Source organism: Rhinolophus ferrumequinum, chromosome 17, assembly GCF_004115265.2.
Source record: "Rhinolophus ferrumequinum isolate MPI-CBG mRhiFer1 chromosome 17, mRhiFer1_v1.p, whole genome shotgun sequence".
NCBI lineage: Eukaryota > Metazoa > Chordata > Mammalia > Chiroptera > Rhinolophidae > Rhinolophus > Rhinolophus ferrumequinum.
Genome location: NC_046300.1, coordinates 20,150,710 through 20,168,127, shown reverse-complemented (window position 1 = coordinate 20,168,127; position 17,418 = coordinate 20,150,710). Strand labels below are relative to the sequence as shown.

At 35.5% G+C, this 17,418-nt stretch overlaps 1 protein-coding gene across 11 annotated transcripts in view; it reads left to right on the top strand.

The window, feature by feature from the left end:
• The window catches only part of RBMS3 (RNA binding motif single stranded interacting protein 3), a 648,742-nt gene that overhangs the window by 574,199 nt on the left and 57,125 nt on the right, over positions 1-17,418 (top strand). For all 11 annotated transcript variants that reach the window (XM_033132638.1, XM_033132634.1, XM_033132632.1 and 8 more), the window contains one exon: positions 10,417-10,527. In XM_033132638.1, the coding sequence (XP_032988529.1) occupies positions 10,417-10,527 (111 nt within the window). The remainder of the gene's footprint in view (positions 1-10,416; positions 10,528-17,418) is intronic.

Below are 17,418 nucleotides of genomic sequence, written 5' to 3'. Positions count from 1 at the left end.
CACACCACTATACTCTCACTGGCGGCTGGGTTGGAGACACAGGAACCAGGAGCAACACAATTCTCAACCCTCACTGCACCGCTTGCAGACTCAGCCACCCTCTTCTTGCTAGCTCCCCCTTTTTCTGCTAGCCTAGCCACGGCAGTTATATTCATGGCCAATGGCTCACTGGTTACAGCTGACGGCCAACTAGCCACAGCTGATGGCCATTTGATCACAGTCAATGGCCATTTACTACCTGAGCCAGCACCTTTCTATGTGAGGCCGAGAGCCTGGAAACTGCTTTTTGGGGCTCTGTCCCCACACCCATGTGGGGATCTTACTGAACTGCAGATTCTAATTCTAAGGGATTGGGGTTGGACCTGCGATTCCGCATTAAGCTCCCAGCTGATACTATCTGGTCCTGGACCACACTTTGAGGAACAAGATACTACAGAGTTTCAGACCATTCTATAATACTAAGAAAAAGTCACAATTACTTATAGCATTACTGTTTAGGAGAAATGGCAATAAAATTCTAAGTGAAATAAAAGATGTAACTAAGTTTCTACAACAAATAGGACAATGAAGAGACATAAAATTGATTCTCATCTAGCGAGCAAATGTATGTGTGTTAATTGACATCTTGCAGTCTTCAGAATATATGTTTGGTTTGTGCTAATATGTAAATTTTTACTTTAAGATATGGCCACTCCACCAGGATGTATTTCATCTCAGCATTAAATTTCAAAAAAATTCATCAATAAGGTACATACTGAGTCTGAGACATGTTAGTTATAATAATACTAATAGAAAATGTACTTTAAAAGGAGTAAATTCGGTTTTTAATAGGGTCTTGACTTCACACCTGTATCCTTAGCCATAGCTGAGTTGCCAGCTCTAACCAGGCAAATTTCTAAAAATGTCTTAAAGGAGAAAACAAATAGTCCAGAAATGTCCTCTGTGGGACCACAAAATAAAGTACATTTTGTAGCAAATTGCAGGACAAGGAATAGCTACTTTCCTAGTAATAGCCAGAATCAAGGTGCCGTGTGACATATTTAGGCAATTTGCACTATAAACATGGCCATAAGTAGGATAACGGGCAGCTTTTCTTCTTGATCACCCCTGTGGTTTGAGACTTGATTTCCCAGGACCATTCACCAATAGGATCCTGCAAGACCTTGAAAATTATTTGCAGCTGGGTTTTTTGGCCTATTTGTCAGTAAGGAGAAGTTTTTAATGAGAAGCTTTACAACAGCTCACAGTCCTGAGTGCTAGTTAAAGCGAGATAAACCTTTTACCAGACAAAAGACGCTGCCCATAAATATTCAGACATCTTTTAGGAACCCTATTTGCCTGATCATTTGGAAAAAGACTGGTCTGGCATCCTGCTTCTGACGTGCATTTCAAACTTTCTGAACTTTGAAAGTCTACTTGGAGGTATACAAAGAGATTGCTGTATACGTGAATAAGGCATGTTTTCTCTTATCAGATGGTTTGACAAGAATCTTAGGTAGATATATAGCTATTAATACCGTTGATGGCACGGAAAAGCCCTAGTAAAAAAGTTTACACTGCATTTGTGGCAGTGTCTTGGCTGTGATATATAAAGGAAATTTTGCAACGTGTAATTGAATATGTGTAAGTCTTCCATAGGGTGGAAATTATATAGTGAACTGTAACATCCTTGGGTAGTGCATGGCTCTTAGAAGCCCAGGAATTCTCACACTAAATGACAAGAACATCAAGCTGGCAGTGGTCAGACGGGAGCTTTGAAAGGAAAGCGAAGCAATTGAATGGATACATTTTTAAGATCATCCTGTTGTCCAATAAAGGGATTGCTTCTTTTATTTCAATCAAATCCTCTTGTCCAGTTTCAGCAAGCAGTTGCTCTTGATTTTACATTTCTGTAAATTCACAGGTAACTGGCTGATGAGCGAGTGCCATTCACTGATTTAGTCACTCAGCACCATGGCAACCTGTTGCATGATAGACACATGGCTAGGCTTTAGAACCGCTGGAAATGAATAAAGCATTGTGAATGGCACAGCGAATTTAGAGTCCAGGGGAGCGATGAAGTATGATCATGATGAAGGTGTGTGTCCAATATTATGAGAGGAGAGAGGAGCAAATGACCAACAACCTGGGTCAGATACAGAAAGTGTAGCATTTGATAAAAATCTCAAGAGCACACATATGAACCTGCTGTAGATGCCCAAGACTCCTGGCAAAGACACCAAGGGTAAGAGAACAAGATGGGTCAGAGAAGGAGGAGTAGTTCGGTGTGGGGGGAAGAGTGGTTCTATGTGCATGTTCTTTGGGAATTAGACCAGAAGGGTGAATTGGAAGCCATGTGATCTTTACGCTAAAGAGGCCGTCCCAGATCTACCTGTAGGAGCCTACTTTTGGAGATAAGTGGAACTAGAGTAGGAAGCCACAGTCTCATGGGCGACTTTATGCTTATTTAGTCTAAATGTCTTCTGGACAGGACAAGCATGAATGGAAAATATGTTGATCTCATCATTGAGTTGTCCTATCTACCTTTAAACTCTTCCAATACATTAACTTACAGCAAACATTGGCTTAACAGTGCCATTGACCTAAACATGTGGTTTCCACTATGAAATATCTTTCAAGATGCTAACTCAGCTATAAAAATGAGACATAGACTGTACTTTGGTAGAGAAGTTAGTTTAACATTGTCTACTTTATACCCCTTCTTGGAATGAAAAAATAAGGAAAATCAGTTCTGCTCATCTTTAAAGAGATAGTATATTTTTGAAGTTATCGTTAAGGTAGGAAAGTGGTAAGGACCTGCCTCCCATATCTCTAATATCATTTTTTATTATGTAATATATTTTATGAGTAGATATCAGTGGTTTTCTTTGTATCTTAAAAAGTATGGATGACAGTGAAATACATTATGACTAACCCATTCTTCATTTGTTAAGTGCCATAGCTTAATGGTCTTTAATTTTTTTAATTTTTTTTTTTTTAATTTTTCTCCCTCAAATCTCTTTCAACTTATTTTGGAACTGTAGACCTATGTGAGGAAGGCATATACCACAGGAGTCTCGGACAGTGAAGATAAAGGACTTAGGTTGCACTATTAGTTTTTCCACCAAAATAATGTGATTCCTTCATGTCATGTATACCACACCACATAGATGTCAATGGAGCATGTTTGTGTGAGGTACAACCCTCCAAGCTGAGGGCCACTCTTGATTATGGGATTGGAATGGGGGGCTGGTGAAAGTAAATATACCCAACATTGTTGCTGAAGCCACTGAAGACCTGGGATCCTTCGACGCACACTTAATATTTCTATTGGCTCAGGAACTGTGATCTCCTTAAGTCGAAATATGAAGGGAAAAGAATATAATAACCCACGTGCATAATGCAATTCCTTTTGTAATTTTAACCAGGTGTGCAAGTTTAATGATAAAAGAGCTAATTGTTCTATTGCACTTCAGTCAACAAAATCATTTAACCATTGGGCTCCATATCTTCAAATGTTCCAATCCTTCCTTCAATAATGTAATATTTTTAAAAGCCATTTTCATCCATTCGAATTCTAAGGAAGCTTGTTAAAAACATCAAAAGTCACCACTACACAAATTTCTTTCATTTTAAGCACTAAAGAATTCAATAAAGCATTGCTGAGAATCCTAATTATCTATGTACCTGCTTAGGTAAGAAATACTTCAGTGTGACATATTTACTTTATATTCTTATTCAAAATGACACTATTGTATAAATAAGTACTTAACAGATAATTGAAACCATTATTCACAGTTGAATACACATGGTATATAATTAGGATTCCTTTAAAGGGGACTTCATAGTTAAAACTAATTTGGTTTTAGTGTCTTTTAATATTACATATTTTTAAAAACAGGTTTGTTTAGAATTGTTTGAAAACAGTTCTAACTAATGATAACTGAATCAAAAAGTAACAAAATTAAGAATGTTCAAGAGTGAAAGGAGAATAACTATTTTACAGCCAATAGATATTCTCCTTTTAGATAAACTATGTACATAACTGTTCTAAATTTATCATATAGCAGTGGAAAATGCCCTACATCTAAACATCATACCTTTAGCCCACAGGTACACACCTCTAGGGAGCAGTGAAATGTATTAATTGAATCTAATCCATCTAAATTTAGGAAAGAGAAACGCAGCTCTAGTTACCCATATTTCCAAAATAAATATCAACATAAATATGAACTAAATATAATCATATAGCCATTGAAAGTCACATAATAGTCTTTCTTCCTTTTATTGATAAATTATAGGATTTGGGCAGTTGAGCTAGATATCGGTCTTTAAGAAACTGATTTATATCATAAATAAAATCTCAGCACAGAAACTAAGATTTTGCTGTTAGTTGTAGGGAGCAGACTGGATAGATACTTTGTGCCATTTTCTAATTACTGCAGTTTCAAATATTTCTCATTTTGTACAAATGGAGCTTATGAATATCTGCCTGTATACACTAGGGTTTCTAACCTCAACAGTAAAGATGCTTTTGCCTGGATAATTGTTGTGAGGAAGTGTCCTGTGTGTTCTAGGATGGCCTCTACCATCAATGGCCTCTAGGTGTCAGTAGCACCCCTTCCCCAGTTTGACAACCAAAAATGTCTTAGGACCTTGGCAAATGTCCCTCCTAGATCAAACAAAATCACTGCTCATTCAGAGATACTGGTATGTGCACAGACGCAAATACTTTTTTATTTTAATAACTTCCTATGGTGGCATTAAGAGAACTTTTTACATCAAGTGAATTTCAGATCTCATCTTTTAAGGATATGATGGTTGAAGATATTGATAAAGGCACAGATATGTGTGCCAAACCGTGGTTTTAAAACTGAACTGCCCTTTGTGAGAACCAGTTTTCTCAAAAGCTTCGGAATGCTCCATTTTGACTAGTAATCTCAACCTTGCATTTTAAGTACCTTTTGATTTGGAATTTTGTTCTTTCATCATTCCCCCAACCAATATTTATGAAGCAAATGTTATATGCCTGGTACTTGTAGACAGCACAAAGACACTATAAATTGACAGTGGTGAACATGCAGGCATGATTTAGGCTCTCTTAGTATAAACAGTCTAAATAAAAAAAAAATGCTGGTAAGTATTAGCCATTTTTTATTGAACTGAACAGAGGCAATGATATAGAAAATTCACAAAACTGTTTTGAGTATCTACTATGTCTAATTCTTATTTATGGGGATTACAAAACGTATGTAAACATAACCCTTGCCCTCTTGGAAGGTATAATACTGAAATAAGCAATTATAGAATAATAAGGGGAAGGAAGGGATTAAGTGCTAAAATGGTGTCCTAGGGGCAGTGCGACTTCGGGCTTACCACAGCCATCTATCCTTCTCCGGTCCCGCCAACAGTTTATCAGAGATCATTCCAAAATACTGCTAAAGTTTAAGTCGTATCTACCAGATCTGCCACAGCTTTGGGGGTTTCAAACACAATTTGTTTTAAAGCCAGACTGCCCCTTCCAATTTGGTTGGAAATTTATCAAGGTAGTTGAGGATTAATGAGTGTTTCTAAAGATGGGGGCGGCGGAGGGGGCGGGAGAGGCCTTCCTGTTCCTTTTTTTTTTCTCTTCCCACAGCACCAGTCCTTCTTAAATCTCATCAAGCACCCTTCTGCTAAAAACAAGAAAGCAAAAAAACACCCATGCCAGTATCATAAATAAAAAAGATTAAACATCTCTGCGTATACTAAAAGGAACGTTGCACATTAATATTGAAATGCATTTCATTTGGAAAGCTATTCCCCAGGTTAAATGAACTACCTTTATGCCATTTATATTATCAAATCATCCTTGCTATTGGAAAATCATTTCCATTAACTAGTTTACTTGTAAGCTCTTAATATTCTCTACATTCCACTTGGCATATGCTAAGAATAGTCTGGGGTACAAAAATTCAACTATATTATTTTCTAACTAAGTTAGAAATATTAAAAATCGACAGGCAGAAAAACGTACAAATGAGGATGAAGACAAATGATGGTAAACCACATTTTCTAAGTCATGTTGAATGATTACTATAAAAAAAAAATCCTGCAGTTTTGCATAAGTTACTATAGGAAAACACTATACAATATAGGCCACAACATTTTGACATAAGGGAACTAGATACAACAAGAGGGGAAAAGGGGATGATATTTCTTTACTTTTCACTTGTATTATCCAAATAATTTTCTTACCTTTTACTTTAATGTTCCTATGATTTAAAATTCAAGGCTTGCATGGATTTCAAATAAGGAAGAATTTCCAAATGTGACACAGCACAAGCAAAACTGATCAAATGGAAGCATGTCATGCCATCAGGCATAGGCCTGAATTATTCAGTTAATTGCCCCATTTCAGTTCATCAAAAATGTAGCATTTTTGGCCTCTTAGCATTTTTAAACAAGATACAATGGGAGTATTATTATAAAGGCTCATGCCCCATCACAAGACTGTCTTAAAACAAATCATTGAGAAACAGTATAAATAAAATAAAGTCGATTATTTGTATCTAAGTGCTGCAACATTGGTTTATACAATAGCAGTTTATAGATGGAGCACACTTCTCAAACTTCAGAGAGCATCAGAATCATCTGGAAAGCTTGTTAAAACACAGATTCCCAAGCTCGATGCCCAGAGATTCTGATTTGGATTCTAATTCTTCGTCTGCTGCTACTGCTGGTGTGCAGATCGTAAATTGGAGTGGCACTGGCCTAGAGTACTGACAGTCATTGGAATATTCGTACAGGTACTTCTCACTGTAGTCCACGTGCTGGCATTCATATAGGTTTCAAGCCAGCTATGCGTGATCTTCTTGGGAGATAGCCAGGCCATGTTATTCTCCAGTTTGCCGGTGATCCTACATTTCAGCTGGGAAATTAAAATACTGAGGAACTTTCTAGGACTTGAAATTTCTTTCAACTGTTGGCAGAAGGTTAAAACAGATACTCTTGTGGCTTTAGGTCAGCTATGTTTACTCCACATCAAGGATCTTTGGAAACTATATCCAAATTACTGTTGAAATTGTTTATTTCAGAACTAGAGCAACCAGATCCACCCTACATCTCTTGAGTATGAGCAGCTTTGTTTTGCAGAGGCAGTGGCTAAAATAGACCAGACATTGCCATCAGCTGTTTGGTTACTGTGCTTTTTAGTGGATTACAGCATGTTACAGTATTTTTCTTTGCAGCTTAAACATTGAGCAAACCCAGACATCCGGAGATGCTAAAATGAAAAATCTGTTTCCTCTTGCCTTGCCATTTGCCAAGTAAACTCCGTCAGACAGCACATTCTATACATTTCGAGCACACGAAATTGCCCTTAATGTGTTGGCAACATCTGTCACAAAACACTCTTCAGTCTGTGGATTAAATGCATTGGACAGGATTGGATTCAACAGTATAGTTAATGAGACACAATTGTAGTTGAGGGCACTACTTTCCCCTTAACAATCCCATAAGGCTTTTCTTCTCCTTTTTTGGTTCTTTTTCTTTCTTTTCTCTCTTCCTTTTTTTCTTTTTTCTTTTTTTTCTTTTTCTTTTTTTTTTTTTTTATGTCCTATACAGTATAAAGGAGATTCTGTAAAGTTTGATGAGGAAAGTGACTGGCAAACACCAGTATTTGCTGTGGATACCCAATACTTCAAACTCGTTAAGTTGTCTTCCGCTGATAAAGTATCATCAAGAAAATTTGTTTCTCCAAGGGGTTTCTACAAATTGTTTCTAATATTTCCAATTTACTAACTGTAAAGTTCTTCCACCCTTTGAGACTGTAAAGGAATGTCTGTTCTTAATAATTGGAGCAATTCTTTTTTTATTGAACATTTTTACTGAATATGAACAAGAATGAATGTTCTCACATGTCCTCCCCCAAGAATTATTATTTTATTATTCATCTATTTGTAATAACTGTTCTGGTTAGGAAAATAATGTTCCCTTACATTGTTTCACACTCCGTGTCTAGTGCTGTTATTTACAATTCTAAATTATGACAAATCCCTTCCCACTCTTCCCTTTGATTGTCAGGTTTTTGGTTTATACACAGAAGCAGCACTCACTCTGTGGCATCTGTAATCAAATGAGTCTCCAAACACTTTCTGAGAAAGAATTCTTTAAAGAGACCAGACAATCCTTCCTAAATTAATTCCAAATGCAGGCATTTAATCCCTCTGTTTTATCATGCATGGATTTTGATTCATCTGTCTCATACTCACCTATCTCATTTGCATATCGTCTCCCAAACAAAGACAAAAGCCTACCTTTCTTTACCACTGGGGAAGGAGGTCACCCCTAGGGCACTGAGAAGAAAGTTTTCTCTCCAAACACAATTTTGTCTTTATCTCTGATTTATGACAAACAATCATTTATGTGGCTAGAGAAGGCTGATTAGAATTGAGGGGTTTCCAGGATTGTGACAGTTTACCTGTATGTTGGACTCCCTACAGGCAAATATTCTAAAAAGATAGACTAACTCTCAAGTTCAAAAAGAGTATTGAAGTCTTGCACCTGCTAAAGATTAAAATGTCGTGAAAGTGCCACTTTTTCGTTGAAATAAATGTTATAGGACTTGTCTTAACTCTTAAGTTATTCTATAATTTTTCTCTAAGAGATTTAAGAAGGACTCCAGTTCTTCATGACATGTTTATTTCTGGCCTGGTACAACAAATACCTGAAATGAAAGCCAGTATGTTTTTGTTTGTGTGTTTGTTTTTTAATATAAAATGAAGATGCTTTTGTTGAAGAAATTCAGACAGCAGAAAGAAAAAGTGATGTGTCTCTAAATTATAAGTAAAAAGCTTATCTTATTGTTTCTCTCATTCAAGAAGCATCTTAGTGAATGATAATTCAAAGAAGCATCACAACATTCAAACAACACAAATGCACAATTGTGTATATTTATAATATATAGACGTATAGAATAACATATATATGTTTTATGATTGATTCTCTCTCAAAAGAGTTAGTTGTCCCCTAACTTCTTTGGGGACAAAGGTGACTGTATATCAAACATTTCCAAATACTTGTCTCAACTTGTCTCAATTGTTATTCTCCCCCATAATAATGAGGAGGAGCCCATAAAAAAGTCTGAGTGATAGCCTGCTCTTTCAGCCGATATAGTTAGGAAATTGGATTTAGATAATAACACGAGAAATTAAGCATCCTGAGCAAAAAACGTGTTTTAGGAAATATTTATTGTGGATAATTAGTTTGGGGTCTGAGATCCTGCCATCTGCATGAATCTGTCCTAGTTTTATTTCTTCAAAACACTTACTTGTATGGGGGAAAAAGTCAAATAGTGAAAAAATATTAACAGATAAAAAAAGCCTCCAGATACATAATCATTTTATTACCACTGAGTATTTAAATGAGTTGTAACAGCACAAGTTTCTGCCTTTATTATCATCTTTAAAATAAAACATTGGAATTATAAAATATGAAAGATTCCATCCAACCCTAGATTTTCTTTCTTTCTTTCTTTCTTTTTTTTTTTTTTTTTAAATATTGTTCCATTCTCCAAGTTAGTCAAGTAAGGCAGAATCGTAGAACAGAGGAAAAAGAACAGAAGGGTAATGTGGCCTGGCTCTGCTTCAGTAGCCATATGACACTTTGTATATGGACAGAAGTTTTTTTTAAATGTGTATTATTTCTTGCCTTCCCAACAATTATAACAAATCCAAAAGCATGTTCTAGAAGTACACTTTTATTAAGATCTGATGAAACACTTGATATTTTTACATTTTAAAAAAGTTTTCGCAGTGTTGCATTTGACCAGCATATTTAAGTGTTCAGTATTCTTCTGTCTTGTGTCAAAAGCACCAATAGAAAGAAAGGAGGAAAAAACATGGGAAATAGTAAACTTTACTTTTTATAACGTTTAGATTATATTTTAATATGGCCTTCAAAGAGATCCAGTCAAGAAACCCTTCTTGACCAGTGTTTTCCCCCTGGTGGTGGATCGTATGAGGTGATCAAGAATTCGCCATATAAATCACAGGTACATGTCATACACCGAAAGTCTTATTCAATAGCAAGAAAAACTGGAGAATTTCCATAGTATTCATATATTGTAGTTACAGAAGTTGGTATTTAGAACCACTGAGGGAGGGGATGTATGCCATATCTCAGAATACATTCTATTTGTCTATCGGAATTGTCAATACCAGGCATTTTAGACACATCACATAAATCACATCAGAAGAAAGGAAGGTGCTAATGCTATATATTTAGATGAACATAAAATGACATGGATGGATGTAAACATTATACATGGTTGAATTTAGCCTTTTCAGTAAAAAGTAAACACAACGATGTTAACACGGTTCACTGTGTTTATTTTTTTTTAAAAAGTTTCCTTCCCTGTGGAACGTGTTTTCAGATGGACATTGTGTGTGCTTGTAGGGTGCTGTGATCACGCCGACAATGGACCATCCTATGTCAATGCAGCCAGCAAATATGATGGGCCCCCTGACACAACAGATGAATCATCTTTCGTTGGGCACAACAGGAACGGTGAGTTGAAGCGTTTGTTTTGTTTTCTTGGATTTCCTCAACAAGATGTAAGACTCTGTTTTCACTGGCATTATCAGCCAAACTGGTTCTGTACCATTGACTAACCCACCTTTCAGGTTCCCGTATGAATAGGCAGCATTCTGCATGCATATTCAATTCTGGGATAGATTTACTCACTGTGACAAGGCTGAAGCTTCTACTGTGTCGCATTTGAATTTGAGTTACTTCTTATTCTTACAACACAAGGCACCAGGTATAATGTCTGTTTTTGGAAAAGTGTCTTGATGCATGCACCTGCAAATCTAGACCTTGTAATTTAATACACTCGAGCCTGTGTTTTTTCTTCCCAGATGCTTACCACTTCAGCTAATATATCAGTCCCAGGTTATTCACAAGTGAGGGGCCAACCCTGACTATGACTAATATCCAGGGCTTTTTATTTATTTTCAATGTTTAAATCAATAAAAAGTAATTGAGAACCTGACACAATCGAGTTCTTTTCATCTTTCCTTTGAATATGTCTGCATACATCATGCTGAAAAATAGGAATGTAATGTACTTGATATTTTTTTATAGGTTGGGCTATTTTTGAGTAGTCATTATTTTTCCTTCGGGAAGAAAAGTATATCGAAAAATTCCTATCGCAGCCTTGGTTTTATGTCAATGAGACATTTGAAATCATTAGCAAAACTTTGTTTTTTAAAAAATCTATTCAAAGACAATTCCCCAAATAATCAAGAGGGCAAATGTCTAAAACAATCTGAAATATGACAACTTTGTTAATTACCGTTATAGAAAACAATGAAAAACCTCAAAGTCAACCTCTCGCGTGACACCATTGGTAACAAGTTTTTATTTTTTAATAAATGTTAATACAGAGAATTTTGTCATTTTTAAAGCTGTAGAAAGAAAAAAATATATTTTCTTTTGACTGAGACAGTTTAAGTGTTATAGAAAGAGCACTGGATTAGGAGTCAGGAATTCTAGATTCAAATCTTGGGTGAGCCCTGTGTTTCTATCCGTCCTAGGGAAAATATCTTCCAGTCTGAATTTCCCTCTGTGTCTAGCTGAAGTTTTGAACGTGATAATATATAAGGCCACTTTGACTATACGCCTCTACGTCTGTAAGCCTACATGTCTCACAGTCACCCCTTCTGTGATTCTTTACAATTATTCTGGCATCATCTCCAAATATCTACATATATTATGAACACTAGCTATATATTGGAAATTTTACCTTAAAACAATGGCTTGCTTGCCACAAAGATGTGTTGAGTCAGGCTCTTTGGACTATAAGAAGTTTCTGACATGTCCACTGAGGTCTCAATAATCTGCTCTAAATAGGAAGAAAAGTCATTATAACTAATGGAAGGAGTCGCTTTGTTTCAATAAAGAAATTTAGTTTTATTAATAACATAAATGAGGTACCTATCTCTAAGGCCTCAGTTGCTGAACCTATAAAAAGCAGTTGATGATACTTTACCTCCCTGAAAGCTTGGGCTGGCTCAAATGATTTCTTAGGTCTCTGACCTAGGCTTTTAAAAGTCACATCTAGGACAACATTTAACTCTACCCTGTGGTACAACTAATTTACATCAGGGAGATAGGATTTAAAGATAATATTTCTAGAGCTTTTAGCAATGGATAGGGATTATTTGTAGTCATTTTGCTCACTAACAAAACAGCCCCCGAGAAGCATCGGGAAGCTTAAAGTTTCTCATGTGCCCACTATTGATTTCCCTTCATATCAGCCTTAATCTCCTTAAAGGATCATAAATCTTCAATAAGTGAAATATTACAATCTTACATTGAATGGCAATCCGGAATCTGATAAAAAAGGGAGTTATAATGCAAAGCATAGCAAGAAACATTTATAAATCCTACTCATTTTAATCAAAAGTAAAGCCAGCTGACTTTCCGAAGTTTAAATTTGCAAACTAGAAAAGATATTAGAGCTAAGTTTAATTGAGAATATGACTGAATCCTTTAGGGAATTGAAAAAAAGAAGCTAAAATGTACAGAACAGATTCATAATTATAATAGTTATTGATTCACTAACATATATTATGATTAGTATTTGAGCATTTTCAAAAAGAACATATTAGTACAAGGCCACAATTTTTGCTCAGCTGAAAATAGCCAAATTATCAAATAATGATACATATACCCTCCCCTTCTTAGAGAGCAGAAGTTTTAAGCATGTGGCTTATTTTTAATACCAAATTTCCTCTAGTTTTTTTTTTTCTTCCTTCAAATTTGTACTAAATAATGCTTAGGTATACTAAAAGATTTGTATAAATTGATACTTTGCAAAGGTTTAAAATTTCATAAGGTTTTGGAAAGGCAGAGAGAAAACAGTATTACTTTGTTGAAATATTCAATAAAATATCACTATGTGTAGTGTCCAGAATGTTGTTACACTTTTTTCTTCAACTGTCACTCTTATACTTTAATATGCCATTATAGATTCATGTTAGTGTGAATTTTTGATTGGCATTTGGAGTGGCTATCAAATTTTCCCACCTATTGCATCTCTTCAAAATACTTCATCATTTCTGGGAAGACGGCCTGTTGCCCTGGAAAGAACAGTAAGCATTAGAATCAAACTTGAATTCAAAGCCTGGGTTGGCCCCTTACTAGCTATGCATGTTCAGGCAGGTTATTTAATCTCTCTGAACTTTTATTTTCTTTTTTATAAAGTAGAAAAATTACTGTTTATATCCCAAGGGCATTGCCAGTGTTAAGTGGAATGATATATGTGACATACTTACTACAATGTCTGACACCTAGTAGATGCTTCTCAAACGAACCATCCTTAACCCTTCTCTCCTGTGGTGGGGATCTGGTCAAAGTCACCAGAAAAGATGTAGGAAACTGTCAAGTCCACAACACAACTCATCGGCCTGCTCTCTTTCATTTGGCATAACTTATTTCTTTCAAGTTTCCACGTCCCAAGCGTCTAACATACTCTTCCAGGGTTGTAAACCCAAAAGTCCATAGAGGCCAGTCAAGTCACAGTAACGAATAAAATTGACTGAGTTCAAGCAAAAAACCTTAGACATATATAATCAAATGTGGTCTGTATGTACCTATGTCATATGATATAAATACACATGCTATTGGAGATTATATTTTAAATTAGATTATTTGAATGCAACGCTAATAACATCTCTGCCTGAGTGTTGGATGAACAGTAGAGAAAGATGGTACCTTTGGCACCTGGAACATGATGCCTTGTCTGAAGAGAGAAATGGCTACTCCATCCCAGGCAGCTATGGCCACAGAGGTGTACAGACCTGGGGTAGCCGCACCTTCCGATTTTTTAAGATAAGCTAAATATTTGGATTTTAATGGGAAATTTCCCTGTATTTGAATATTGAAGCCCGTTTGTCCTAAAAACTCTCCGATTGTGAGTCCTGTCCAGAGTTTTTCTAGTTCTCCTCTGACCTCTCTGGCTATTGCTTCTTCTTTTTTTTCACAGGCTGCTAAGCCAGGGTTTCATTTTTTAACTTGTTTTACTTCTCCTGAAAACATCGTTTCCTAAGCAATCGCATCCATTTTCATGGCTTTGAATTCTCCTTGCTATGCCAAACACTCCTAAGTCTGAGACCTCAACACTAACCTCATCTTAAAATTTTAGACTGATTTGTCCAGTTACTTGCTAACGATGTCCATGTAAATCTCCCTCCGACATCTCAATGTCAGCATGACACAAACTAATCATCTGAGCTTCCCCAAGCTTCCCCCACTGACCCCCTTCCTCTTACACATTCCTGCTTTTTATTTCCTCTCAAGCCAATCCCATGACCATTTGCCTGGGTACTCAAATACTACATCTAGGACTCAGTCTAGACTCTTTCCTTCTCTCTCACCACCATATACAATTACTTTTCAAGTCCCACCAATTTTTTTTCATAGATTTTTGTCAAATACATCCTGGGCCTCATTTGATTAATTAGAATAGTCTGTTCCTCCTGTTTCCTGTCTCCATTTGCTCCAATCCATTCTCCACCATGTTGCCACAGTTAGTCAATCTAAAATTATTTGAGCATCTCTCTCTCTCCTACCAGTAACTTTTCAGGGACTTTCAGGCATCTAAGATCACTGAAATTCTGCAAAACAAGGTGTGAGCAGTGACAAGTCAGCATTAAGACAGAAATCTCAGCTCCAGAAACAGATAGGTTCCAAGGGCAGTGCAGAGAGAGATCCAGTGATTACTGCAAAGTAGGCAATAATCAGGGCTCATGGGAAGTTGGAGCTAGATTAGAATTTTCCATTTTTAGAAGGGTGGCATTAGGCGATAGCCCAAGTCCCACTTTCCTTTCTAAGATCCCTGGGTAAAGAAAGTGTACTAAACCAAAGCATCTTTTTCATCTTCATAAAATTAGATAAATTATGTCCCCAATACCCCCAAATTTTGAAATGGATACCATGTAGTTTAATTAAACTTTCTCTACCATTTGCCACCTCAAACGCTTATTGTTTAATTCTTAACCTGTTTTTAAGCTGGACAGAATCTGCAGGCCTTAAAAGAAATGAATTTTATGCAAGCGGTGTAACTTTTATTCCAAGGCTCTGCTGACCTTGAAGAATTTTCTAGCTTTTCTACTTTTGTTTATTTTTGCTCACAGGAGTCCCTCTATAGAACCAAAGCCCTGTTATCCATAATTTCTTATCACTCTATTGTAAGCTTTAGCAGACCACTGGGGATTTTACTGTGTTATGAGAACCTCCAAATTGCATGACAATCTTGTTTTACAAGTTGCTTATCTCCTTTCCATTTGTTCAGTTGGTGGTCACCAGTGGCTTACAATGTCATTGGAATCTGCTAGAAGAAATAAAGTTTTTGTTCTGCAGTCTCCTTATCTGCAGTTATGTTTGTGTTCTCCAAACCACTGGTGATTTGTGACATCACTGGATTCCCATGGTGTAACCACAGCCACTCACAAAAATAAACTTATAATTGTACTCCATTTGTTCATCATAGTTCTCTAACATTTTTCAGGCACACCATTTCTCTTTTATTACTTTAAAATTCTGACGTTAACCGGTAAAAATCCTAAATTATTAATTTTGCTTAAAGAACGTCTTTTCAATCATTAGGTATGAATATAAGTATTAGGGCTGAGAGTGATAAAAAGCAACTCACCATGTTAAATAGACTCATGATTAGGAAATAGTATCACTAATTCATAAATGATAATAAGTATATCTCTTTAAATGGTTTTTCAGGAAAAAGTGTCAATTAATTAAAAAGTGGTTAAATACAAGACAGAAAACATAAATACTTTTTTTTAAACTTCTTTAATTTTTTTTTAGACTTCTTTAGTCTTATTGTACAATAAATGAACTTCTAAGGTAGTCTTATAAATAATATACAAGTAGGCATTAAGTGAAAGTCTAGTATTATAAAAGCTTATTTGAAAATACTAAATTTTTCCTGTTTAAAAATGGATAAATGGATTCTGAGTTCAAATAAATTAGCAACAAAATACAAAAGCCCCAATAGATACAATACCAAAGAATGTGAATAGTTGATAAAGGAGGAAATAGAATGCAGAAAAAAATAATAAGTAGTAATTTAATCAAACACACACACAGACATAAACACATACCTAGTAAATAAAGTTATAAATATAATACACATTGCTGATGAAGGTATAAGTAAATAAACATTTTAAATCATTGATATATGATGATAAGAATCTAAATTTGTAAAAGTGTCACTTGGATAGCAAGGTGGGCAGACAAGACACTTCAAAACAGCTCTACTGACTGACAAAGCAAGCAGTTTTAGTTTTAGAAGCTATTGTATGGAAATATTCTAAAATAACAGAAAAGTCTTTATACCTAAAAGAGCTCAATCCAGTATTATTTATAATGTCTAATAAAGAAGAATGATTAAATAAATCATAAGCCATCCATAAATCAGAACGTAGCACGGCATGAAGTTATGAGTTTAAAATAAGTAAGAAAAGGATTATTTATAATCTTAATCAAAAGAGCATGATGTAAATTTGCACGTGTGGAGTATAGTGTCAAATATGAAAAGATATTTGTGAAATAAAGCTGTAAGAAATACAAAACAAGTGTGATTATTGCTGGGTGATAGGATCAGGAATAATTTCTATTTTAATCACTATAATTTTCTACATTCTCCAAGTATTCAACAATAAGTATGATTTACTTTTATTATTTATTTTTAAATGTTTTAAATATATTTTTGGACAAATGACTTGCGGCATGGTCTTAACATTCATTTTTTGTTTGTAGTAATAATGTGTGATTGCGGTTTTTAAAAAGGTATTAGGAATTACTACCATTATTAATAAAACATTTGGAGATCCTTTAAAAATGATTCTGTTTATTCTAGCTTTGGGAATTATAATCAACTCACTAGCTCACATACCGATTGTGAGAAACAAAATAACTCATGCCTACCTAAGGTTTATTTGCTTTTGAATCTTTGATCAGTGTTTGCTTTTGCTGGTCAAAATGCCTTGTAATGTTGAAATTTTAATCTGTCTTCTCATGAGAGAGTGATTAACTTTGTCTTTCTGTGGCAAGGAGATTAAATGGAGAAATTTGTGATTGTCCAAATTAAATTTTAAGAGTAGGTGGAAAAATGAAGTTTAGGGTTTTAGTTTTTAAAATGAAATCCTGACCACATCAATCGAATAAGGGTCACATAGAGTATCTATTTAACCATGTTTGGGCAGTTTATTTGAATGTGAGCAATATCTGGTCCTTTTAGACAGTTTATCTCTCCAAGGGAAGTTAGGGCTAGATTAGAACTTTCCTTTTTTATTTAAAAGGGGCATCTTGGGCCATAGGCCATGTCCCACTTTCCTTTTTTTAGATCTCTGGCTAAAGGAATTCTATTCAGCCACA